The 26,031-nt window shown below is 35.1% G+C and overlaps 2 protein-coding genes across 2 annotated transcripts in view; both read right to left on the reverse strand.

The window, feature by feature from the left end:
- Positions 1-6,047: 6,047 nt before the first annotated feature.
- On the reverse strand, positions 6,048-10,261 carry LOC131972344 (rho-related GTP-binding protein RhoA-C-like). Its single transcript, XM_059334165.1, has 5 exons — positions 10,242-10,261; positions 9,164-9,319; positions 7,922-8,042; positions 7,699-7,829; positions 6,048-6,329 (listed from the first exon to the last, which is right to left on the reverse strand). Exons 2-5 carry the CDS (start codon positions 9,317-9,319, stop codon positions 6,156-6,158), a joined length of 582 nt encoding a protein of 193 aa, XP_059190148.1. The 5' UTR covers positions 10,242-10,261; the 3' UTR covers positions 6,048-6,155.
- Positions 10,262-11,269: 1,008 nt separating this feature from the next.
- Positions 11,270-26,031, reverse strand: part of LOC131972361 (4-aminobutyrate aminotransferase, mitochondrial-like) — a 37,741-nt gene continuing 22,979 nt past the window's right edge. Inside the window, exons 7-16 of the mRNA XM_059334188.1 lie at positions 23,335-23,415; positions 22,851-22,943; positions 20,948-21,010; positions 20,229-20,292; positions 19,278-19,426; positions 17,376-17,513; positions 16,400-16,567; positions 13,496-13,642; positions 12,441-12,552; positions 11,270-11,887 (exon numbers count right to left, since the gene is read on the reverse strand). Of these exons, the coding sequence (XP_059190171.1) occupies positions 11,766-11,887; positions 12,441-12,552; positions 13,496-13,642; positions 16,400-16,567; positions 17,376-17,513; positions 19,278-19,426; positions 20,229-20,292; positions 20,948-21,010; positions 22,851-22,943; positions 23,335-23,415 (1,137 nt within the window). The 3' untranslated portion in view covers positions 11,270-11,765. The remainder of the gene's footprint in view (positions 11,888-12,440; positions 12,553-13,495; positions 13,643-16,399; positions 16,568-17,375; positions 17,514-19,277; positions 19,427-20,228; positions 20,293-20,947; positions 21,011-22,850; positions 22,944-23,334; positions 23,416-26,031) is intronic.

Here is a 26,031-nt window from a genome sequence, read left to right on the forward strand (position 1 = left end):
ACCTGTAAAAGTATTACATAAAATGTTGTTGAATATGTCCTTAAGCAGTAAGTAAAAAAATTTCATTTTCACACAGAATACACATTTTGTTTCAGATCAGACTTCATATATATTAATTTAAACAACTTCAAAAATCAATCTCGCCCAAACATTGTGATCGTCATGCATGATTTTTAGAAATTTCAGTCTTTATCTATAAATATTTGCTAAAATTAATAATGAATATTATCATACACACTTCCAAAATGACAATAGGATAAACTCTCATGAGCTGATACAGTCATTTAAGATAATTTTAAGATAAATTACACAGTAACAGGGTTGAAATTAGAGTAACAGGGTTGAATAGACAAATTACTTTTGATTGTAGATTATGACATAAATCTGAAATCTAAAATACAGTAGGCCTAGACTAATACTAATGATAATATTTAAAACTAGTTTTTGTTACATTATATGTACACATTTGATTTTACGATTGATAACACTGATTGTCTCCTCTGAGTGAACTTAAAGAGATTCAACCCTGTTACTGTAGTTCAAGCCTGTTACTCTAATTACAGTAACAGGGTTGCAAATTCGTACTAATGTTAGCTGTTTAGCAGAAAAAAGATGCTAGCTATGGAATGTACTGTTACTGTAAGGTTGAGAACAAACCTAGTTATCTAAAGGCTTTAAAAACTTTGAAAATATTTTTGCATTATTCTGGTAATATGAGTAACAGGGTTGCATTGCTTTGAGGGACACACTCGACCAAGGCCAATGAAATATAAAAAATATGAAAAATAGAAGAGAGGACTTACCTTTTGTCTACCCATGCTATTAGCTAATAGCTTGATGATGCAATTTCTTTTGTGCCATGTGTCTCATACTTCTTCTTCTTCTTCTTCTCTGCTAAAAAGGTTTTGGTAACAGGGTTGCGTGGATGTTGTGGGACACAACTTTAATGCAAAATTGGTTTTATTTAAAATATGTTTTGATTAAATAAAGTGTTTGTACACTTACAAAATACATAAATCAACAAAATCATAAAAAAATAAAAAATGTAACCTTACTTTAACCACTTTATTTGACATGCATGTTGGCTATCAGGAGGGTGGGACAAGAGAAAAAGGCAATTTTAGGGGGTGTTTAGAGTAATTTCATATTTTAAATAATATTTTGGAACCAGTTTTTGTATTACTCTATTCATATTTTGTCTCAGAGTAATTATAATTTTCACCACAAATGGACGTTTTGGAATTTTATGCATGATTTATTTGAAAATTAATGGGTGGGACATAAAATGTCCTCCAATTCTGGAATGACCCAATTATGTATGTTTATATATAACCCCTGGATCTTGTTTTCTTGTTTTTTTCACTTAAAGTCTCTTGATTTATTTATTCTGTATTATGTGTGTTCTCTGAGAGTTTGTATGGTGTGAATAAAAAAAACCCTGCAAAGACGCCACTCGTTTGGAGTAATTGTAAACTATATTTCTATGTTTTTTTCCACATTAGATATTTACACAGCTAAAAATCACTTTTAACATTATGAAAATGAATGTATTGAAATGGTTTTGACAGTTTGGCTCTCGCTGCCTGTTCTCGCGAGACTAGGTAACCGTGAAGCTTTCAGGGCTCCTGGGAATTTAACAGCGTAGCTTCCGGTGTTACGGATCAACTCGTAACCTTGGTAACCTGCGACACTCTGCTCAATCCGTCTGTGGTTGTCGTTGTCGCGGCACCTGTTGAAAACAGCTTTAAACTTTAAAATGTGTCATCTCCGTGATAGATGCATAATCAAACAGAATCCAAAGATTAAAGTTGACTTTTTAATGAAAAACTAAAGAAAGAGGGCCAGCTGAGTATTCTAGTAACACCAGGCTGAGAAGGTGAACCGGAGAGAGATAGCTGCTGTGTGTCACAGCGCGGAGCTTAAAAAGAGTCGAAGAAATGACTTTTTAAAAGTCTCAACAGTGAATGAAGTTGACATATTAACAAATAACCCCGAAAAGTCTCCGTACAGAAGTTACCGGACGTCAGGAGTTCCCTTTTCTTTATAACTGTCACATCAACTGCACCAGTAACTTAAGCTAACGTTAGCGCGTTAGCTAGTTTCAGTTATTTTGAGTTGAAAGTAACATTTTAGTATTTTTACTTTGTGAATTTCAAGTATGAGAAGAAATGTGACTTCAGCTGTAAGATCTGTGTTAATATATGAGTCATTTACTTACAATTTTGGTAGTACTCGGATTACTTTTAGTTGTAACCCTATAAAAATAGAGTATAAAACAGTATAACACATATTTAACATAGACTGTATAAAATAGAGTATAAAACAGTATAAGACATATATTACATAGACTGTATAAAATAGAGTATAAAACAGTTTAACACCTATATTACATAGACTGTATAAAATAGAGTATAAAACAGTATAACACATATATTACATAGACTGTATAAAATAGAGTATAAAACAGTTTAACACCTATATTACATAGACTGTATAAAATAGAGTATAAAACAGTTTAACACCTATATTACAAAGACTGTATAAAATAGAGTATAAAACAGTAGGACACATATTACATAGAGTCTTTGTAATATATGTGTCATACTGTTTTATACTCTATTTTGAGAATTTGGACTTATTGTCTTTTTAAAAAAACTGCTCAAATCAATTATTAGATTATCGAAATAGTTTTTAAATGATTAATTTAATAATTGATTATTGTTAGATTAATCAAATAATTGTTGCAGCTCCAAAAAAGTCATAATTTTGAGATAAAAAGTTGAAATTATGAGATAATAAGTCATAATTTTGAGATAAAAAGTTGTTATAAAATGGACATACTTTCAGAGGAAACATTTACATGTTAAACATACTTTTTAACATTGGTTTTTTGTAATATTAACATTTTTTTTGAGACAGTGAATTTTAGGTCTTCATTAAATGTAAGCCATAATCATTATAATGATAAGAAATTAAATAAATTAAGCCATGAGATGTTTCATTCTGTGTGTAACGGATCTATATATTGTGTTATTTCACCTTTTTGAATTGAATTACTGACATAAATAAACTTTTCTCTGATATTCTTATTTATTGAGATGTTCCTGTATTTATGCTCCAATGCCAATAATAATAATAAACCCAGCTTTTAAATGAATGGAAGTAGAAAAAATACTGCAGATTCATAAAACAGAGATGTGAGTTTATATAAAGTTAATTTTGATAATAACACACTTTCACACTTTTAATAGTGGGAGTGACAGAGATTTTCCCTTCTCTTCACATTCTCTTCATAGTTTTATGACAGTATTTTTATTTGAAAGATAAAAGCTGTAATCTTAAATACATAAATGCAGTGATGGAAGAAGTATTCAGCTTCTTTACTGCAGTAAAAGTACTAATACACACTGTGAAATGACTCCACTACAGTAAAAGTCCTGCATTCATAACTTACTGAAGTAAAAGTACAAAAGTATCATCATCAAAATGTACTTAACCCTTTGATGTCCAACATATAAACACCTTCTAATACACAACATGAGTCTAAAATGACCCTCATTCATTCCCCATGTTATTTCATGCTGCTGTGTGTTTGAATATCTTTTTTTTTTATTACAACAGATCATTATATCCATTTTTCCTTTCATACTTTATGAAGAAAAATAGTTTTTTAATATTATTACATCAAGTTTACACACATGGGTCTAAAATGACCTTGTGCATTAGAAGAGTAGTACAAAAAGTACAAAAAGTGATTCACTGAATCAACAATGTGAGTATATGTGTAACTATGTTTGTCTTATTTTGAAGGTTTAACTTTAAAAGAGTTGTTAGAACCACCAGATTACATTGGAAAATCACATATTTTAACATTTGAGACTCATTAGAGCCACCAAATAATATTTTCCATTGGAAAAAACACCAATTTAACAAAATAGGATAGTTAATATTTGTGTCTTCTTTGTCAGGTTTTAAATTGGTGACCCTTTGATGCAAAACATATAAACACCCACAAAAGGTTTTTTATTCAAAAAATAAGAAATTAAAAGAAAAAATTAGGATGTATGATGATCAAAAACAAGTTTTTTGAGGAAAACCTGCAATACTGAATGATGAAATTAATTTGTTGCAAAGATAAAGAATATAAAAACTTAGTCGGGTCACTTGTTTAGACCATGGTGTGCATCAAAGGGTTAAAGTATCAAAAGTAAAATAATAACAATAAAACATTTTATTTATAGAGCGCTTTTCAGGGTACACAAAGACAGTTAAAACAGTTAAAATGCAGTAAAAGTATTCGTTATGCAGAATGGAGCCACTCAGATTGTTTTTTTATATATGAATGTCTGATAGAAAATGACGTGAAAGACAGATTTTTGCACAGATTTTGACTTTTTAAGGCTCTGTTTGAGTTTAAATGCAGTTTTCAATAAATTGCCGACTCTATTTTTTGTCTCTTGCTCCTGTTTATAAGTTCAGAATTCTACTTACAACCTGGTTATGTTTCACCAACGCAAAATGCAAATACTTGTAGTTTTTCCCCTGGTCTTAACATTTTGTTCAGGAGTGTATTATTATTATTAGATTATTTGTCTTGAGCAGCATTTTAATTTTGTTAAGATAGAGCTCATTTTAACTTATACTGTTATCAGGTTTAATTAAAAAAAAAATGTTTCATGACTTTTAATTGATCATGTTTTTGGAATGGACCCACTCAGATTGTTTTATATATTTACTAAATATATTATTAGATTATTTGTATTGATGGTTTTGTGTCAATGTAAGGCTCATTTTAATTTTAATATACTTTTATGTGGTTTGAATTATAAACTTGCATATTCATTTTAAATTTATCATGTTTTTTATGTTAAATCTCCATAATCTCCATATGAAAAGTAACTAAAGCTGTCAGCTAAATGTAGCAAAAGGGACAATATTTGCCTCTAAATGTAGTGAAGTTGAAGTATAAAGTTACATAAAATGGAAATACTCAAGTAAAGTATAAGTACCTCAAAATGGTACTGAAGTACAGTACTTGAGTAAATGTATTTAGTTACTTTTCCACCAAAAATGTGGCACTGACCATCTTTGTGGTAATAATAGGTGTTAAAATATCTCCTGACCAGAGGTGGATGAAGTATTCAGGTCCTTTACTACAGTAAAAGTACTAATACACACTGTGAAATGACTCCACTACAGTAAAAGTACTAATACACACTGTGAAATGACTCCACTACAGTAAAAGTACTAATACACACTGTGAAATGACTCCACTACAGTAAAAGTCCTGCATTCAAAACTTACTGAAGTAAAAGTACAAAAGTATCAGCATCAAAATGTACTTAAAGTATCAAAAGTAAAAGTACTCGTTATGCAGAATGGACCCACTCAGATTGTTTTATATGTTCTAAATATGTTATAAGATTATTTGTATTGATGCATTTGTGTAAGCAGTGTTTCACTGCTGTCAATGTAAGGCTCATTTTTAACTTTTTAATATACTTTTATGTGGTTTGAATTATAAACATGCATATTCATTTTAAATTGATCATGTTTTTATGTTAAATCTCCACATGAAAAGTAACTTTGTAGTGGAGTAAAAAGTTCAATATTTGCTTCAAAATGTAACGAAGTAGAAGTATAAAGTTACATAAAATGGAAATACTCATGTAAAGTACAAGTACCTCAAAATTGTACAGAAGTACAGTACTTGAGTAAATGTACTTAGTTACTTTCCACTACTGCATAAATGTATAAACCTCCCTTTTTTCACTGCATTTGAACTTTTCTGGCTCGTCTATGGAAGTAAATGGAATATTTATGCATTGAAATTATGTATCTGAATGTTTTTCAACGTTAAAAATTCAACCTCAAAAAATTAAACTGCAAAAAAAATCAACCACAATCTGGAATCGATTGTTCCTCCTTGGGTCCCCGGATGTTGCAGTTGAATTTTTTGTGGTTTAATTTTTAACGTTGGAAAACATTCAGATACTTAAATTCAATGGATAAATATTCAGTGCTAGAAATTCAACGTCTTTTTTATTTCAAACTCCGATGACACAGATTTACTTCCATACTGGTCCCTCTAACACCCAGTCAGTGGTGCTGTTGGTGTGTTTCTCCTCCTCCTCCTCCTCCTCTGACCTGACTCCCTATAGCAGGAGGCAGCTGCTCTTCGTCCCTCTCCTCTTGGCCTGCAGCGCCGCCCTGGTGGCCATCTCGAACACCTCCCTCACTCCCTCCTTCGTCTTGGCTGAACACTCCAAGTACCCGAAGGCGTTTATCCGGTTGGCCATGTCCCTCGCCTCCTCAGACTTCACTGGTTCCTGTTGTGATAAACCAAAATTATTAAGGAAAATCATTGTCAACAGGACATCATGTTAATAAGAAATACAATAATAATAGAAAGACATTGTCCATTAACTCTCTGGAGTTTTGTTCTGTTTCCTCCATGTCTGAATCTTTCCATCCTGCCTGTATTCACCACTTAAAACATGTTTAAATACCATGTTGGTATATTTTTTCACCTATATGACCTGATAATAATAATAGATTTTTTATTCTGACTTACTGGATCAACATTTAGAACCAAAAAGAAACAAAGAAAAACCAACATAAATGTGATCTTGTGATTGTGTGTGATCCTGTCATCAACTCTGGTTTTATTCTAGTGGGACTCTGTTTGATTTATTTGGCTCTGGTGTGTTTAGAGGAACAATTTGGGTCAATTTGTGTGTTTGTAAGGCATTTGTATCTTTTTCGGTCATTTTGTGTCTTTTTTGTCATTTTGTCTCTTATTGTGTCTTTTTTTAGTCATTTTGTGTCTTTTTTGGTCATTTTGTGTCTTTTTTAGTCATTTTGTGTCTTTTTTGTTCATTTTGTGTCTTTTTTAGTCATTTTGTGTCTTTTTTGTTCATTTTGTGTCTTTTTTGTCATTTTGTGTCTTTTTGTGTCTTTTGTGTCTTTTTTGGTCATTTTGTGTCATTTTGTGTCTTTTTTGTTCATTTTGTGTCTTTTTTAGTCATTTTGTGTCTTTTTTGTCATTTTGTGTCTTTTTTGTCATTTTGTGTCTTTTGTGTCTTTTTTGGTCATTTTGTGTCTTTTTTGTATCTTTTTTTGTCATTTTGTGCCGTTTTACGTCTTTTTTGTTCATTTTGTGTATTTTTTTTAGTCATTTTGTCTTTTTTTTAGTCAAAATTATTTTTAGTATATACACATATATATACATATACATACATACAGAGAGGGAAATAATAATAATTATTGCTCAATTTTACCACTGACAACTAAATGAATGGTCTTTAATTTTAATGGTAGGTTTATTTTAACAGTGAGAGACAGAATATTTAAAAAAAAAAATACAGAAAATCACATTTTTAAAAAGTTATACGTCACGTCATTTAAAAAAGTATTTGGAAAAACAATTGGTCCATTTATTAATATATAAATTTAAGTGTAAATACTAATCAGCTACAGGTCTACAAAATGCTTAAATGTTAAACTATGTAAAAACCATGATGACATTAATTATTTCTTTATTATTTTACTCTCAAACACCAGTTCTGGGAGTAGTTCCTCCTCCTTTGGTGGGATTAGTAGAAAGTTATGTAACTCCACAGTCTCCATAAAGAGCTCACTGACCTATTTATTGATGTTTTATTTTTCTAGGATATTTTAAACAATAACTTCACTGACCTGCTTCATCTTGGCCAGCTCTCGGCGGGTGTGCTCATCATTTCTCAGGTCCTTCTTGTTTCCCACTAGAATAATGGGAACGTTGGGACAGAAGTGCTTGACCTCAGGAGTCCACTTCTCTGGAATATTCTCTGCATCAGGCACAAGGAGAACATGGTGAACACGGAGCACAGGTAATAAGAAAGTTTGTAGAAAAACAACAATAAAAAAGAGAAAATCTCACCCAAACTATCTGGGCTGTCGATGGAGAAACATATGAGGATGACGTCTGTGTCTGGGTAGGACAGAGGCCTCAGTCTGTCATAGTCCTCCTGACCTGCTGTGTTGAAGAGAGCTAACTCCACCTGGATCAGGAGAACAGGAGAACAGGAGAACAGGAGAACATCACCACCAAGGACCTCCCTATAGACACACATCACAATATCTTTACTGTGGCTCAGAGGCTGATAGAGACTTTCTCAATCCTCAAACTAGTTTTCAGGGTTTTGACATCTTGAAGTATGTGTTCACTTAGCGATCTCTGTTTGTTTACAACAATCACCAGACACTCTGTGCACAGTTAGTGATGCCGGTTAATTTACGATCAGCGGCGGACACTTTATGTATAGTTAGCATGCTGGTTTGTTTACAATAAGCGGTGGATGCTGTGCACAGTTAGCGACGGTGACCTGTGCTCCTTCCATATCTGCGTCTCCTTCCTTATTGTTAATGTTTGGCGTGTCTCCCGATATATATATATATATATATATATATATATATATATATATATGTATATCTGAATTACTGACATAATATATATATATATATATATATATATATATATATATATATATATATATATATATATATATATATATATATATTATGTCAGTAATTCAATTCAAAAAGGTGAAATAACACATTATATAGATCCATTACACACAGAATGAAACATTTCATGTCTCAGATTATTTAATTCTGATTATTTTTTTATTAAGGCTTACATTTAATGAAGACCTAAAATTCACTGTCTCAAAAGAATTTTAATATTACAAAAGACCAATTTTAAAAAGTATGTTTATATGGAAATTTCCTCATTTCCTCATCATTTCATTTAACCATGTTAAATGTCTAGATATCAGCTCTTGAATTAAACTCTTATGATATATTTTTGTTGTTATCATTATATTTGTCCAAACAGATGAACCTTTAGTTGTACCAGACTTTAAAATGAACAATAAATTGAGGAAAACAATGGTCTAATATTTTTTTCCATGACTGTATATTCAATAGATCAAAAGCTGTCTTAACTTGCTTGTTTTGAAAGGACAAAATAAGGTTGAACACAGGTCAGATAACCCTGGTCCTTGGTGTGAAAGAGGTAGAAGGTTCAGGAGCCTCCGACTACACACATGCTATGTTAATGCACTACTGTAAATATGAAATACAAAACATACAAAATGTGTCAGTATAATAAACAGCCCACCTGTTTACCATCCACCTCAATATGTGCCACATAGTTCTCAAACACTGTGGGCACGTTGCACATAGGGAACTGGTCCCTGCTGAACACGATGAGGAGGCTGGTCTTTCCACTGGCGCCATCAGCAACTATCACCAGTTTCTTTCTGATCGCAGCCATCTGAAAGAATAATAACAGAATAAAGACTTTTATAAGCAAACAAGACCAGCGATGTTGACAGACATGTTCAGATTTAATGACACAGTAATGACTTACTGCTGAACAGAGTATATATATATATATATATACACACACACACATATATACACACACACATATACACATATGTATATATGTATATATACATATATACATATAGAATGTATATATGTATATATACATATATACATATGTGTATATATGTGTGTGTGTGTGTGTGTGTGTATATATATGTATATATATGTATATATATATATATATACACACACACACACACATATATATATATAAATATACATATATACACACACACAGATATATATGTACATATATATACACATACACATTATGTATACATATATATATATATATGTACATATATATGTACATATATATACACATACACATTATGTATACATATATATATATATATATATATATATATATATATATACATACATATATATATATATATATATATGTATGTATTATACAGCATTAATAAATCTTGTTGCTATGGTTACCTGGTGACAGAATTTGGTAAGTTTACATTGCAACATAACTTCACTTCCTCTCTGCTATTTCCCTTTAACTATCCCCGTCAGTTTAACCTTACAGTACAGATAACTTTAATAATTTTTAATAATTTACTTTAATATTAATTTATAATCTTCTGCAGCCTGCTGTTGTCATGGAACCAGAGAAATATTAGCTTAACTATACTGTACTGTACTGTACTATACTGTAAATATTAACTTAGGACAGCTGGCCTTTTATTATCCACTTCTGACACCTCAGGGTAATGTTTGATATTAGCACATATCCTGACAGACTAAACAACCAGGCAGAAAGATATTCTGTGGAGTTATTTAACATATTTTACCGTCAGATTAGAGATCCTCTTCTTTTCTTTAGTTTTCCTTTCGGATCCAACAGCCCCGCCCCCCCGATACTGCAACGAACATTAGGCCCGCCCACCTAACAGACTTTCAGCCAATGGCACACGGTCAAATCCTGAGTGACTAGTAAGTTAGCCAACCACTGTAGCTCGTCATGTAAATAGAGAAATAGACCAGTTTTCTGGGTAAAGTTATGAGTAGTGATGGTCTATTTCTAGTGATCCGGATCATTTGTCATTTTACCACTTATACCTTTTATAATTAAGCATTGTTGGGGTTTTTTTTGTTTTGTTTTTTACTTTTTTACCGTTTTATTTTTCTTTTATCTCTAACTCTGTTTTTGGATTGAGTTTTTATTACTATTTTATTGTTTTACTGTTTTTAGTATTTTATTTTTTTTCATTGTTTTTATTTATAACTATATTTGTGTATGATTTTTATTCCATTTTAATAACTGTACAGCACTTTGGTCAACTGAGGTTGTTTTTTAAATGTGCTCTATAAATAAACTTTGACTTGACTTGTTTTGACTTCTGATTTGTATTAGTGTAACCGGTGGAGGCTACTCTGAACAACTATTATATTATCACATACTGGACTATTATTATATACGGTCTAGTCACAATAACATTACCATCATATCAGTATAATTACCATCATCGTGCCACTGTACCTTACCTACCAACTTATCTTCTTTTTAACTTCTTCAGTGTTCTTGTTCTATTCTGTTTTTTTTTTTTCTATTGTTGTATTTATTTATCATACCTCAGTATTTTATTCTATTGTATTTTATTGTACTTAAATACCGGACTGCTGTGACAAACACATTTCCCTTCTGGGATGAATAAAGTAATTATCTATCTATCTATCTATCTATCTATCTATCTATCGCCTGAGAATACTAACATACCTGTCTGTTATGTCACAAATGAGAAGTGTTAAATATAAAATCATAACCAAGTGGGACATGAAAATGTAAATGCATTTTCAGAAATAAATGTAGCAGCAAATGTAGCTTCGTTTAAGAGATTTAATTTAAGTCACAATAGCTGCTCTCATCTGAGCCACTAAAAACAACAAACAGATCAGAAAAAAACAATGAGTACACCTCATGATGTTTTCATGGTCCATTTAGGATTCAGAATAGAAAGATTCTGGAGTTTGGAGTTATTTCCATAGATTTATTTTACATAATGAACATTCCATGACATTAATAACTGCAACAGCAACCACTGGCTCCTGTTCTTAATCTTTTTATGGGTACATCTTTACAGCAATGCAAATAAAAGGATATCATCATTAATTTAGCTGGACGCTTCATCATTTCCAGCTAAATATAATAATTTGAAGATTGGTAAATTACATCTTGAAACAGAGGTTATAAAAGGCATTTGTGCAGTTTTTCTGCATGGATTGTGCTTATTTTTAGACATTGACTGTCTGGAGTTTCGTCCCTTCATTCTGCATTAACTCAAGCAGCTTCACTCAGGTTCCTTCAGGGTCAGGATTTATTTGTGATGGGCCAATACGTCATCGAAGATGTTGAGGAAGATGTTAACATGGTGTTCCTTGAAAACCAGCGATGGACGGAAACGGACAGATTTATCCCCACAGCCTCCCAGGAGGACACCTGGTAAAGACAAACAGAGTTATAATACAATAGAATCAATAGTGATATGTTCATGTTTGTGGTGAAAGCACTCTCCACCGGGCTTAATCCTATTCTTCCGTTTCTTCTGTGTTGTTTTCCGGTCGACTACTCCTCCCAGAGTTTTGGTCTCACATACACTAAAAAGGTATCAAATCGACCGGCTCGGCCATGACAAGTGTGCTATGACTTTTCTAAGGGTTTCAGCAAACGGTTTTCAAATTATTCGGCAAAAACACGACAAAAAATCCCCTAAATGTTACCCTATGGAGAGTCTAGAGTGGATGACATCATCGCTGGAGTGCAGAGGGAGAGAAAAAATTGTCAAAAAATACATTTGGAAACTTCGCTCGAGGCTGCAGATACCACTCTACAAAAATAATTTATACATAGAAACGTAGGAAAATTAGTCTTCTCCCTCACATTGTTCTGGTAAAGCTGTCAGAGTTATATTTTGGGCGTAGGACGGCAACACCACCCACAGCCTCATTGACCGCCACTCAATTAAGAAATAAGTAATAATGTAGTGTACTACCTTTGTTTCTGGCCGCGAGCAGGATGCTGTTGCGTGTTTCCTCATCACAGAAATCGATGGCACAGAAGGTCCCCTGTCCTCGGGCTCGGCTCAGGATGCCTGGGTACCGGGCCTGGGGACCACACATGGAGATGTTCTCACACATTTACATTTAGTCATTTAGCAGACGCTTTTATCCAAAGCGACTTACAGGGGAAAAAAAGGCAAACAATCAAGGTATAGTGCAATAGAGCCGTTAGTGCAGCAATAAGTGCTAGTGACAATTCTTTAAGGAGTTATGGTGTGGTGCTATCATCATCATACTTTTAAATATCTGAAAAAAACAAAACCTGAGTTGAGTGGCATTTTGAGTTAGGTAAGGTCTGATTTTTTTTCTGATGTTGTAAAGTGCAAAGCGGCAAGACCGGGTAACTGAGGCCAGGTAATTTAGGTCTATAAACTACAGTAAGCCAGGTATTAATAAGAACATTATAATTCAATGTTGTCATATCTCGTCTTTGATCACTGATTTACAACTTATGCCACAATGCTCAAATACACCCAGAGATATTTAAAGAATAGCAACAATCACCTCACTACTAACTCAATAGTCTTTATTGGTACTTCATCAATACTCTTATTAGTCCCTTTCTCACTGTGGAAGAAAAATATTAAATTCAGAACATAGCCAATTTATCATTTTAAACCACCAAAACCAAAACCACATTCTGATCTGCTAACTTAACCTCCTGGTTAATCTATAGAAGAAAAGTATAGCAATCACCCTCCCAACGTAATCATTTATGAATTTATAAAGACAGATGCTGACATCAGAGAACCAGTAGTTCTTGAGGCAAGGACTGCATTATAAAAAATATGAAATTATAACATAACTTTCCCCATGTTTTTGAGCAAAAAAAAGAAACCGCACCTTTACTTTTACTTTGTGTTTGTGTGCGTCTCAATTTTTTTTATGTTAAGCTACTTTGAGTACTTTTTTAAAATCGCTGTAAAAATCAAATGTATTATTATTATTATTATTATTATATGCACACCTACATACATAATTACAGTACCTGTAGATCATAAAGGCCGTTGAGCAAGGCTTTCCCAGTCCGGGTCACCTCCTCCAGAAGCTTTTCTCTGCGAATCACATTGAGAACCTCAACCAGCAGCAAGTTCTTGGTTGGGTCGCCCATCCACGTGTTAAAGATACGATACGGCTGGAAGAAGACAACAGATGCAGAAGCAAACATGTAAATAAGAAATAAGAATGCTATAATAAACTGCATTAGTAGAAGTAGTAGACAGTGACGTCACACTCCAGTTATAAGCAACTGAACGTGTGTCTCTCCACCAATTTGTCAATGTGCAAACAGTCAAAATCTGAATAACATTCTAATTAAATGCATATGGGTTATAGAACATCAAGATAATATTAGCAGCGTTTCCATCAGGGTAAAGAGTGGCAGCTGGAAAAGTCTCAGGCCACGCCCTCTCTAACGTCCGCTCACTCTGCGTGTCTCCATGGTTTTCGATCGTCGCGTAATCACTTAGCGACAGTAAACAAACCGGCATGCTAACTGTACATAAAGTGTCCGCTGCCGATCGTGAATTAACCAGCATCACTAACTGTGCACAGAGTGTCCGGTGCTTGTTGTAAACAAACAGAGATCGCTAAGTGAACACCTCCTGCAGCAGCAGCACATACACACTGTACTGCTACAGAGCTAACTGTTAGCCTGTTAGCACATACACACTCTACTGCTACAGAGCTAACTGTTAGCACATACACACTGTACTGCTACAGCTACTGTTGACGTGTCCACAAATAATTAGTTTCACATATAAGTATATACAGATACATTACATATAAGTATAGGCCTACATATTTTGGGCGTGGTTGCACACCTGGTAGAGAGCACTACTAGCACATACACACTGTACTGCTACAAAGCTAACTGTTAGCCTGTTAGCACATACACACTGTACTGCTACTAGGGTTGCCAACTCCCCGAAGAATAAATAAGGGACACTTCATTGGCAGGGCCGGCCGACCCGATTGCCCTCACCCATCCTGGCGTGGGGAAATGTTTTAGCCCCTTTTTTGTAAGTAAAATTATTTTTTAACAATTTGACTCGAACCTGAATTGAATGCATATTTTTGTGTGACATGAATACATGGAAAACAAATGATTATCTAATATTATATACTACTATCAGGAGTTTGCTGATAACAATTTGATTCACTCCTTTTGTTGGCTTTTAAAATGCAGCATGTATGCAATTGAATGGCCATTTTGGAAGATTATAGCATTCCATAATTCCAAATTGGTTCAGTAAAAAGGCATTAAATCCATGTCATGAACACATGGGGACCTGATCTTCAAGAATGCACTGGAGTTTGCTGATAACAAATTGATGTATTTATTTTATTGGAGCATGAATACAATTGAATGGCTATTTTGGAGTCATGCAGCTGACAAACGGGCCGTAAAGTGCAATGTAATTGCGCACTAAAATTTAAAGTGCAGATGCGTGACCGCAGTACTGGAAGCATGTTGTTTCAGATCAGTCAGTCCACCATGGACTAAGGAAAAAGAGCACCGGCACAACGTGCAGTGCTTTATAGATGTTATCACACACTTTTTCCACCCAGGTGCTTCCTTTTACCCATTCTTCAGTATTTTTGTATCCTTTTCTGTTTTTTTTCTCGGAGGGGTACTAGACACATTACTGCTCGAAGGTGTAGCGCCCCGTAAAGCAGCGTCGGCGTCTGTGTCACTGTCACCTCCGCATGCTGCTTTGTTGTATTCTGCTATCTTCTCCTCGACCAATGGGATGAGCGTATTCTGTATCGTCATACTCGTGTGTGAATATGCTGTCAGCTCATTGGTCACAGAGCAGGACGGGGCCTGGGAACAAGTTTACCGTAAGTTTACATATAAAGCGCCCTGTTATTAAATTTTCATTGGCATTTACTCACTATTTTTTGACTGTCACAATAATACGGGACAAAGTGCGTCCCTTTTCACCTCAATACGGGACGGGTGCTTTTGTTTCTAAATACGACGATTCCGTTTTTCAAGGGACGGTTGGCAACCCTAACTGCTACAGAGCTAGCTGTTAGCATGTTAGCACATATACACTGTACTGCTACAGAGCTAACTGTTAGCATGTTAGCACTGTGCACCTCTCGCTATGCCGGACTGCACTATGAAAGGACAGAACATCACTTTGCCTTCACAGAATCACTATGAACGCTCTAAGGAGAAGAGCTGGTACAGATCTTTACAGCAGTATAGCTGATTTGCGGGACCTCACTATGAAAGGGGTTTATGAGTCTGTACTACTTGCTGCTTCTCCGGCTTTTACAAATGGCGCGTGTCTTTGTGGCGTCGAGTACTACGTCACATCCTGCTTAGCGTTCTATCCAATCAGCAACCAGGCTTTTTTCAGGGGAGAAAAACGGCCCTGCTCTTCTACGAGGACAAAAAACGGCCGATCAAACAGCCGCTCAGGACGACTCATATTCAGCGAGTGAGACCCGCCTCATTCTGGGTATTCGACTGTAGTGGAAAAACGGCTAGTATGTAAAGAAACAGTGACTGATTTAGTTGTTTTTCTAGCAGTGTGCTGCAAGACACTAGCATTGGCTTTTTACCAAACTTCAAGGACAGTCCTTTGGATTTTTAATCTAGCGCTGACCCTTCTGCTAAAGTTATGCTGCTAGGCCTAGCCCTCTGAGACCCACATCGAGCCTTTTTGTCTTTCTTAGGTGTCTTCTTTGTTGTTGTTTTTGGATTTACCAATACTTGACAAACTACAAGAATAGCTTGATCATTAATATGTTGTTTGCAGTGTAACAGAATCATACTTTGGGGACCTTCCAGCCTCTATAGGCTCCTTAAAGGGCTTCAGTCTTTCTGTCTGGAAAACATTATGCGTTGTATAAAAAAAATCTTTAACAAATGCCAAACCTTGTCAGACTGTAATTCGTCCTTCTGGTAGAAGCCCCCAGTGAGGAGCCTCTTGCTGAAGGAGACGATGTCTCCAGGGTCCTCCAAGCCCCAATGATCATGGGCCCAAAACTTCCCTGTGGGCCCCCCACCAGTCTGGACCTCATCCACGTGGAAAGCACAGCCATGCTAGGGAGATAAAGGGTTAACAGACGGAGCTATGGGAAAGTGGCCAAGATCATGAGTGTAAGTAGACTTTTCAGTCAACTTAGAGTTTGTCTGGTTGACGACAGCTCTACTGTACATAAGTAGTACAGCCATATAAAGTCTATGAGAACCAATATATCTTCCACGCCACTCAGAAGGTCAATCTTGGTGTCAAAATCTACATTTTCTGGGTCAAAGAATCATTTAAAGCTATTGAGAATATCACTTGATGATTATTTGATCTAATAGATATGTTCATTTTAGCCATGTATTTACGTAATTTCCAACTCAGTTCCTAAGCGGTCGGACATATATTAAAATTAAATGATTATTAATCCATTAAAACAAAATGGACATATCTATTCAATCAAATAATCATCATAATCATAATCTCAATAGCTTTAAATGATTCTTTGACCCAGAAAATGTAGATTTTGACACCAAGATTGACCTTCTGAGTGGCTTCGAATATATATTGGTTCTCATAGACTTTATATGGCTGCCATCTTGATGAAGTGGCTCCCCCCAAAAATTGAAACTTATGGAGATGGAGAGCATGTGGTAAAAATTTGGTGCTTTTGTCGGACGTGTCCCCTTTATTTAGCTCCGCCTCCTGACTATAACTATTGTAAGATGCTGTTACGTTGCCAAATGACACCAGTTACTGCTTTTACTGGGAATACAGGATGGATTTTATGTCAGACAGAGGCGGAGGCTAGTAAGTCAGTGTACTTTTCAAACTGAGAATGTCGCCCTCTAAAGGATCTGTTGCCATAGTGACCATTTGTACCTTGCGTGCAATGTTGCGTAGTTTTCTGAAGAAGTCTGCAGAGGCGTGGTTATCTCCTCCTTCAGCCTGGATCGGTTCAATCACGATCCCAGCAACAGGAACCCCCTTATTCTTCCACTTAATGATCAGATCCTCTGTCTGGAGATGTAACACACACACACACAATTCCAAAAAAAAGTTGGGACATTGTCAAAAACGAAAGTAGAACATAATGCTGTCATTTACTACACTGTAAAAAATGTCTGTAGATTTTACGGTGAAAAACTGCTAAACCATGACAGTAAAAGACGTACAATGATAAATGAGTTAATTCAGTTTCAGTAACAATGAAACACTGTAAATGTATATATCAGACAAAACAGGATTTTTTTACATTTTCTTTTTTAAATTCATTACTCCACTGTAAAATACTCTGGCACCGTGTTTGTAACAAAAATATACTGTGATATATGAATAAGCATCACTGTAATTTTTGCATTTATCTTTTGTAAAAATATTTTTTCCTCACTGTTAAATGTACTTAACACCATATCTCTAACAGAAATATACTGTAATATTTAATGGTAAAATCTTTAATTTATGCAGCATTTATAAAGTATTTTCTTGTTAATTATATGGCAGAACAGCGTTTCTTTTGATGGAAAAACTTTTTATTTATACGGTAAAATATGGAAAAACTTTTTATTTATACGGTAAAATATGGAATAAAATGGCAATCTTAAACGTGAAATCAACAGTGCTCATATCATTTTACCGTAATATTAGAAAAAGTTGCACCGTATTTATTATGGTAAAGTTCTGGAAACTACAGCTGCTGGTTTTTACCGTAAAAACAACTGGTGTTTCTTACAATGTAATTCTTTGTGACATATATTCAGTGGTGGAATGTAAGTAAATTTACTCAAGTACTGTACTTAAGTACAATTTCAAGGTACTTGAACTTTACTTGAGTATTTCCACATATGTAACTTTTTTACTTCTACTTCACTACATTTTATTGACAGCTTTAGTTACTTTTCAGGTCAAGATTTAACATAAAAAACATGATACATTTAAAGTGATTAGACTCTTCTTTTAAATTAAACCAAAAATAAAAGCATATTAAGTAGTTAAAATGAGCCGAATCTTTTCAAAATTAAAAAGCTGCTTACATAAATGCATCAATACAAATAATCCAATAATATGTTTAGAACATTAGAACAAAACAATCTGAGTGGGTCCATTCTGCATAACAAGTACTTTTACTTCAGTAAGTTTTGAATGCAGGACTTTTACTGTAGTGGAGTCATTTCACAGTGTGTATTAGTACTTTTACTGCAGTAAAGGATCTGAATACTTCTTCCAACACTGCATATATTCAATTAAAAACTGTTCAGCGTATATTTTATGTTCAACTGATAAACTTCAGAAAATTTTGTTCTGAATTCTTAATTTTGATGAATTGACTGACTGTGTGTAACAAGATGTTTCTCCTGATCGGAACCCCAAACAAAAAGAGCTGCAACAATTATTCGATTAATCAAACAATAATGGATTATTAAATTAATCGTCAACTATTTTGATAAACAAATGATTGGTTTGAGCAGTTTTTTTTTAAAGACAATGAGTCCAAATTCTCTGATTTCAGCTTCTTCAATGTGAATATTTCTGGTTTCTTTGTTCCTTTATGACAATAAACTGAATATCTCTTTGGTTTGTGGACAAAACAAGAGATGTGAGGACGTCATATTGTGGTTTGGGAAACACTCATTGATATTTTTATACATTTTATTCACCAAACAACTCATCGATTAATTGTTTAAGTAAACGACAGATTAATCGATAATGAAAATAATCGCTAGTTGCAGCCCTAAATAATAGTCACACACAGACAGATTTCTCCTCAACCTACAGACTTCGTACCTCCTCCAGACAGCGCGCCTCCTCCTTGGCGTTCTCTCTGGTGAACTCCTCCAGCGGGTACTGCAGTTTGGGAAACGGAGCGATCGGCCAATCAAATGATGGCACATCCAGCTTGTGCATTGCTTTTGTGTGTGTTGTTGCCAAGCAACCTTAACATGGTAAAAGCATTTGGTTAGCATTAATTTATGATGTTGTAATATTAACTCAGCCTTTTTCATTTAAATGGTGTTTGCCGTGAAGTATTTCAGGTCCCTGAATGACTAGAAAAGTCTGATACAAGTGCCGTCAATTTACCATTAACCAGAGTAGGGAAATACTCCATGGAGTTGGAAATAGAATAAATATGAGTGTGTTTGTGTGTGTGAGACACGTTATCTCTAGTCAGTGGCGGACTCAGACTGTTTGAAGGGCAAAAAAATAAAAAGGGCCCATTCTGCAAAACATGGGGCCCCACCAGCAGCAGAAAGCTCTGATACATCATGTATGATGAAATAGTCCTCATCCTTTTTATTGATTACAATTAGCATTAAGTTAAAAGGAGATCCGGACCAAAGTCATTTACGATATGGTACTGACAATTAAAACCACCGAACATTCTCAAGTAAAATGCATCAATCTTGTGCACTTTGAGAGCTAAATGAGAGCAAACACTCATTTTCACACATAACATTTTTCACGGTTGGTGATACTCTATTATAGAATCTTTATTGATATACTGTGACATTTTTAATTGCTGTTACAGCTTTCCACTAGGACATGGAGCAGCCAGACAGTGTGGAAAAATAGCTGCTAGGGGCCCCTGGAGAATTTTTTTCCCATAAAAGCTCAAATTTGGTGCCTCTCACACATTCTGATGCCACTATTCCATCATATACACTGATCATATCATTGCATATTTTAATTAACTACTGTAATGCTCACATGATATCTGTAATCTAGTGTTTAACGTACCCAAAGTTCTCCCATGGAAACCTCCAGTGAAAGATAAGATGCTGAGGTCTGGACAGCCTGGTCTCTGAGACAGAAAAACAGAGAGATAAATAGTTAGAGAGAAACAAAGGGAAGAAGAAGAGGAAGATGCACATCAAGTAGAATATCTTTATGGAAATATAAAAGCAATAAGCAGTGACATTTCTTTATCAGGCAAAGAACTATATTTGGTAGTTAGAGTCAGGTAATATTTTGAGAAAAAAGTTGTAAATTTACTCGATTAAAGTGGCAAACATACAAGAAAAAAAGTTGCAGATTTAAGAGATTTAAAGTGGGAAAAAGGCAACTTTTTTCTCCCAGATTCACCACTTTAAATCTCATAAATCTGCGCATTTTTTTCTCGTAGAATCTCTAACTTTTTTCTCAAAATATTATTTGCGTATGTTTTTTTTACACATTCTGGTTGTATGTAATATCCTCCATTATTCTCTAGGGTTGAAATTTGGAATTTGCAAGTATTTCAATGAGAAATTTCTGGGAGAAAAAAGTAGCTTTTCCCACTTTTTTCTCGTAAATCTGCACCTTTTTTCGCACAGATTTGCAACTTTAAATCTCTTAAATCTGCGACTTTTTTTCTTGTAGATTTGCCACTTTAATCTAGTAAATTTGCAACTTTTTTTCTCGAAATATTACCAGAAGTTACCAAATATAGTTCTTTGCCTGATGAAGGGTTAACTGACCTGGTTTATCATACAGGTGTGGAGCTCCTCTTCAGTTGGAGTGTTGAGGCCTCGCTCCTTCTTCTAAAAGCAGAATAAATTATATAAAATTTAAGTTCTTAATCATCAAATATTTATCATAAAGACAGAACAATAAACATATTTACAAAAGCAAATGTGTTCAATATGACAATTAGAAAATAAAAGAAACTCAAAGTGTCAGCTGACCTTTTTTTTGTGCGGATATTTTTTTTTAAAAACAATTAATATTTTAATGGATGCATCTGCAGTATGATCACTCACAAATGTTTACACGTACAGTTTATCTAATTCTTCCAGAGCAAACAAACTAACTGAAGTTCCCCCCGGGGATAAATAAAGTAAATAAAGTTATTTTGTTTTGGAAACACAATCTGTGTTTTATGGATGACATGCCTCACAGCACTTAGAGTAAAATAACCAAATATTTTATAAATGTTTGTTAAACATTAAAAAGCATGTTATTGTAGTTTTTGTAGTTTGTTTAAGCTGTTTTGATGATGCTGCTTGTCTCATTCACACTAAATTATATAATTACTAACAGAGAGAGAATATTCCTTAATTCAAGCTGCTAGAAATATTTTGGTTGGTGGAGGATAAAACTTTACTGAATGTATTAGTTGCAGAAAAAAATACACTTTTTTGTCATAATTCTTGTTTATGAAAAGATTACTTGGTAACACTTTACAATAGCCATCTAAGTGATGTTTATAGTTGGTTTATAAACCAATTATTATAAACCATTTACAAAATTCTATACATATTTAATCTTTAAATGGTTTCAAGCAATTTCTTAAAGGTATAATAATAATTTTGAAATCATTTACATACTTAATATGGTGTTAAAAATGTTATAATGTGTGTAAAGCTATTAATAAACTAATAATTATGGTTGTTTATGGTAAAGTAATCTATTTGGCATTTACAAATTATAGTTCAACATTATTACATTTTCTATTCACCATTCTAAATGGCCTATATACGGTTTATAAATGATGATTAAACGTTAATAAAAATAAATCTGTTTACCATTTATAAATGGTCTATTTACATCTATAAATGATGGTTATTGTAAAGTGTTACCGATTACTTTTTATATACATTTTTGTCTTATTTTTGCTGTAAAGAAATGTATCAACAAATATTTTTTTCATAGTTTTTGTTGGTTAAATAGTTATTGTTATTGTTGTTTTTTAAAATTATAATTAAAACTGTTGACTTAGGGCCGAAAAGTCAGAACATCTGCTTCTCTATCTGACTTTCATAACATGGATTTTGATCTTTCTTTGTTAATTTTTATCCCTGTGTTTCACAAGTTTTAGAAGTGCAATTTTATTGCATTTACATGGTCTTACAGAAATCCGTGAAATAGCCACGGATTTCGCTTAACTCAAAATCCGTGGAATAGCCACGGAATCGCTAAAATTTCCGTGAAACTGACACAGATTTGGCTACAATGCAAGTTAATGGCAGTCATATCCCGTGGCTATTCCAACATACAAAGTGATTATGTACATTCACTGAGTGAATATTTAGAAAATAAAACATATATTTCTCACTAGAAATGTGATCAAAATCCATTTTTATGCAGAAACTAAGTCAAAATATAGATTTTTCACTAAAAATGAGAGAACTGTCCGCCGGAACCTTGAAAGTCAAGTGACTTGGAACAAACCAATAGGAACAAATATCCATGGAATAGCCACGGGATATGACTGTCATTAACTTGCATTGTAACGTAATCCGTGTCAGTTTCACGGAAATTTGAGCGAAATCCGTGGCTATTTCACAGATTTCTGTGAGACCAGGTTCCTTTTTTCACTACATTTTACACTAGTTTAGCAGCGTGTTGATCAGTTACCATAGTGTGAATGTCCCAACTCACCCTGTACCAGATGAACATGGCTTTGTAAGCGTTCTCGTTGGAGCAGGAGCCACAGGCCATGGTCTGGACACGCTTCATCCCTCTGGGAGCCACCTGGAGGACGGAGACACACTCTAGTAAGTTGGTTCACCAGCTTCATGAATAAATGACACATAGTGGTTTTATTCTTACTGCTGTGTTCACAACAAAATGTAAGCAAATTTTGGCTTCGTGTTACTTATTATAGAGCAAGCAACTTCTAAAATGGTTGTTTTCCCAAAAGGAGTTTAGAAGGAGTGGTTCGATGACTTTGCTATGAAGGAGAATCTCAACGCTGAAAGGCTTTATTACCACAGCGTTATGGGAATAAAAAAAAACATGAACGAAATACGAAGAAACTAAATTTGGATGTAATCACATCACGTTAAAAGGTTGGATGTGAACACACCATAACTGGTAAATCTATGTGTGTGTGTGTGTGTGTGTGTGTGTGTGTGTTACTAACTGAGAGAAGACTTTCTGTGAGTTTTTCTGGAAAGTTCTCAGGCGGCAGGACTCCCAGAGCTGGTCGGTTAACAAGGGCACTCTGAAAGAAAGAAAACACAAAAAACAGATACATTTATGATATATGTGTGTGTATATATATATATAATTTACTGAATTATTTTATAAATGATTATATTGTCAAGTAATCTGAAGGTTATTTGAGATCCCTCTTAGCCATACACCAACAAAATGGTATGAGACTGGAAAACTAAGGGACTTACCAGCATTAGAGAATGCTGGAGAAATCGGTACTTACCAAAAATGATGTAATACACTAGGGCACTGTGACACTGGAGTGATTTTACTATAAAAGATGATGATCTGTTATATGTATTGCTATTGTATTGACTACTATTGATCTGACATAATGGATGTGGAAATGATTGCACTAAATGAAGTAAGTAATGATTTTATGAGAAATAAGATTAACAAATTAATGTGATTAAATGGTTTAACTGTTGAAATGAAATACAATAATGATCAGAGAAATAATATGTGTGGTAACTGAAAGTGATCCAAAGAAATGATATGACTGTGACATTGATTCTGCTGATTTTGTAAAACTAGAAGACAGTTAGGGAGAGGTCGTTAGAAAAGAGGAATTGAAAGGAGAGCAGAGTTGAGCGAGGCATGTTGTAACTTGGTGTACGTGCAAAACTGAACGAAGTCGTGAAGTTGGGAGGAACGGACTAAAGGAAATCTGGCCGGCAACAGAAGAATCATGGTTAGAAGAAGAATTAAACCAATAAGACAATGATTTGAGGAATGGTAATATGAAACCCTTGAGTCTTGGGCGCAGTAGGGTATAAAAACTGCTGCCCGACGAAATTCAGTGTTACCCCTTGCTGCATCCCTCACGAGGAGTAGCAAGACTTTTACAACTCTCTGGATTTGAGGACTACACCCGATCGACCACATCGGTGGTAGGACTTGGATTTTTACAACTAACAGAAGGAGACGGTTTTGAGGACGTTTTTACATCAAGAAAGAATATTTCCAATTTTGACAGATGAGGACGAGAGATAAGTTTTGAAGGGTAACCACTTCCAACATTTGTCAAGATGGATTAATGGATTTTTCTTTCTTTGTTCTTGCTGTATTGGATTACGGTTTCGGACGAGGATCTTTCTGACTTTGGACAAAGTGGATTGCCTCAGTTGAAGACCGTTTTTCGGGCAGTGCGTTTCAAGTTGCTTGGCCAGGCAACTTTTCCCGTTTTCCTCTTCAAATTGGATGGATTACAATTCCTAGCTACAGCTTCATTTATTATAGGAAAGTTAGGGTTAGGGTAAGACAAATCATACCATAATCATTTTTGTTATTATACTCTTATGAATTTGATCTGTAATCAACTTTTGAAATATTACATGCTGTACGCTTGCACCTTGCTATATTATCAATAAATTCTCAATTGCATTTAAAGTGAAGTAGTGGACATTAAATCTCTAAATCCTTTGCTATAATAAGGTTGTGTGTTTAAATAAGGTTCTTACAGGTTAACTCTAGCCTACAAATTAAACTTGTCCTAGGAGCTTTTATTCTCAGCTACTAAATCTAACCTAGCAATTCACCAAGTGCAAAGATCGTTAGAGGAGAGCTGCCGTTAAACGGGCGCGGCCAGCGTGGTATCTGTAGCTTATGGGTTGTCCTATGGGTGCTATACTGGCTTAAGCAGGGCAGGTGCTCGGAATTAGGCAGTGAGAGCTAGGCGAATCTTCTCGCCACCAGCTTATAAAGTTCCTGAAACACTTATTGTGATAATATCCATAGTGTGTGGAACAAAACCCCTTAGTGGAGAGCTGGTCCAGAAGTCCCTATTTTCAGGGCATTCTCGGGGATCAAACACGTGGCGCCCAACGTGGGGCGCTGACAATAAGAAGATTGTCGTGCCCTCGGAAGAACCCCAGCGGGAGCAAGTCGCCGCTGTTCGTGTGGAACGACCCCAGAAAAAAGAGAAAGGCTTGAGGCAGAAAGGACATCTGCCAGAGAGCCGAAGAAGCAGTCTGCAGGCACGCAGGACTGCCTGGTGATCTCCTTCTGATCCGAGGAGAGCCAGAGCTCCGTGAGTAACCCCTGAGCGGGGGAGCGGAGAAAAGAGCGACCGCAAAAGCAGAGGAGCGAGTCCCTGGGAGCGGCGCTGAGTAACCCAAAGGTCTGAAATTCATCCCTGCCCGAGACGTCCCGGGAGGCTTTGAAAGACAGACAACTCGAGACGACGAACAAAGCCCAAAGCACCGCAGGATGGCGGCTGCAGCGGGAGAAACAGATCCACTAGTGGACCTAAGGGAGCTTGATAAAGAAGCAAGTCCCTCGAAGGGCCAAAAGAAACATGTTTATGAGAAACTCAAGTATAGCGGTGTTCTCCCACATCGCGTATACCTGTTTGGGGATGGATTTGACACCTGGAGCAAGGCAACTGCTGCTAGTTTCACCCAGTACATGGTGGCGGGTTCGAGCCAGCTGGGGGAACGAATGCAAACGGGTCTAAGTAACAGAAAGAGTTTCTACGCAGACATGATTATGGATGGCCAAGCACTGGTGGTGTTACCAAATCCCCGTAAAGTGAAATCCAGGGACGAAGTCAAAGACTGGTTGAGATGGTGGATTGGCGTGCTGTCAGACTGGCAGCAGGGACCAATAACCTCCATAATAAGCC

Source organism: Centropristis striata, chromosome 5 (assembly GCF_030273125.1).
Source record: "Centropristis striata isolate RG_2023a ecotype Rhode Island chromosome 5, C.striata_1.0, whole genome shotgun sequence".
Taxonomy (NCBI): Eukaryota; Metazoa; Chordata; class Actinopteri; order Perciformes; family Serranidae; genus Centropristis; species Centropristis striata.

Bases quoted from the DNA above. Each gene is read 5' to 3' on its own strand.
- LOC131972344 (XM_059334165.1), bottom strand. From the start codon at position 9,319: ATGGCTGCGATCAGAAAGAAACTGGTGATAGTTGCTGATGGCGCCAGT. The intron at 8,043-9,163 runs GTGGGCTGTTTA...CTCCTGATCCAG, and splicing joins TTGAGGTGGATGGTAAACAG to GTGGAGTTAGCTCTCTTCAA. The intron at 6,330-7,698 runs GTCAGTGAAGTT...TTATCACAACAG, and splicing joins AGCTGGCCAAGATGAAGCAG to GAACCAGTGAAGTCTGAGGA.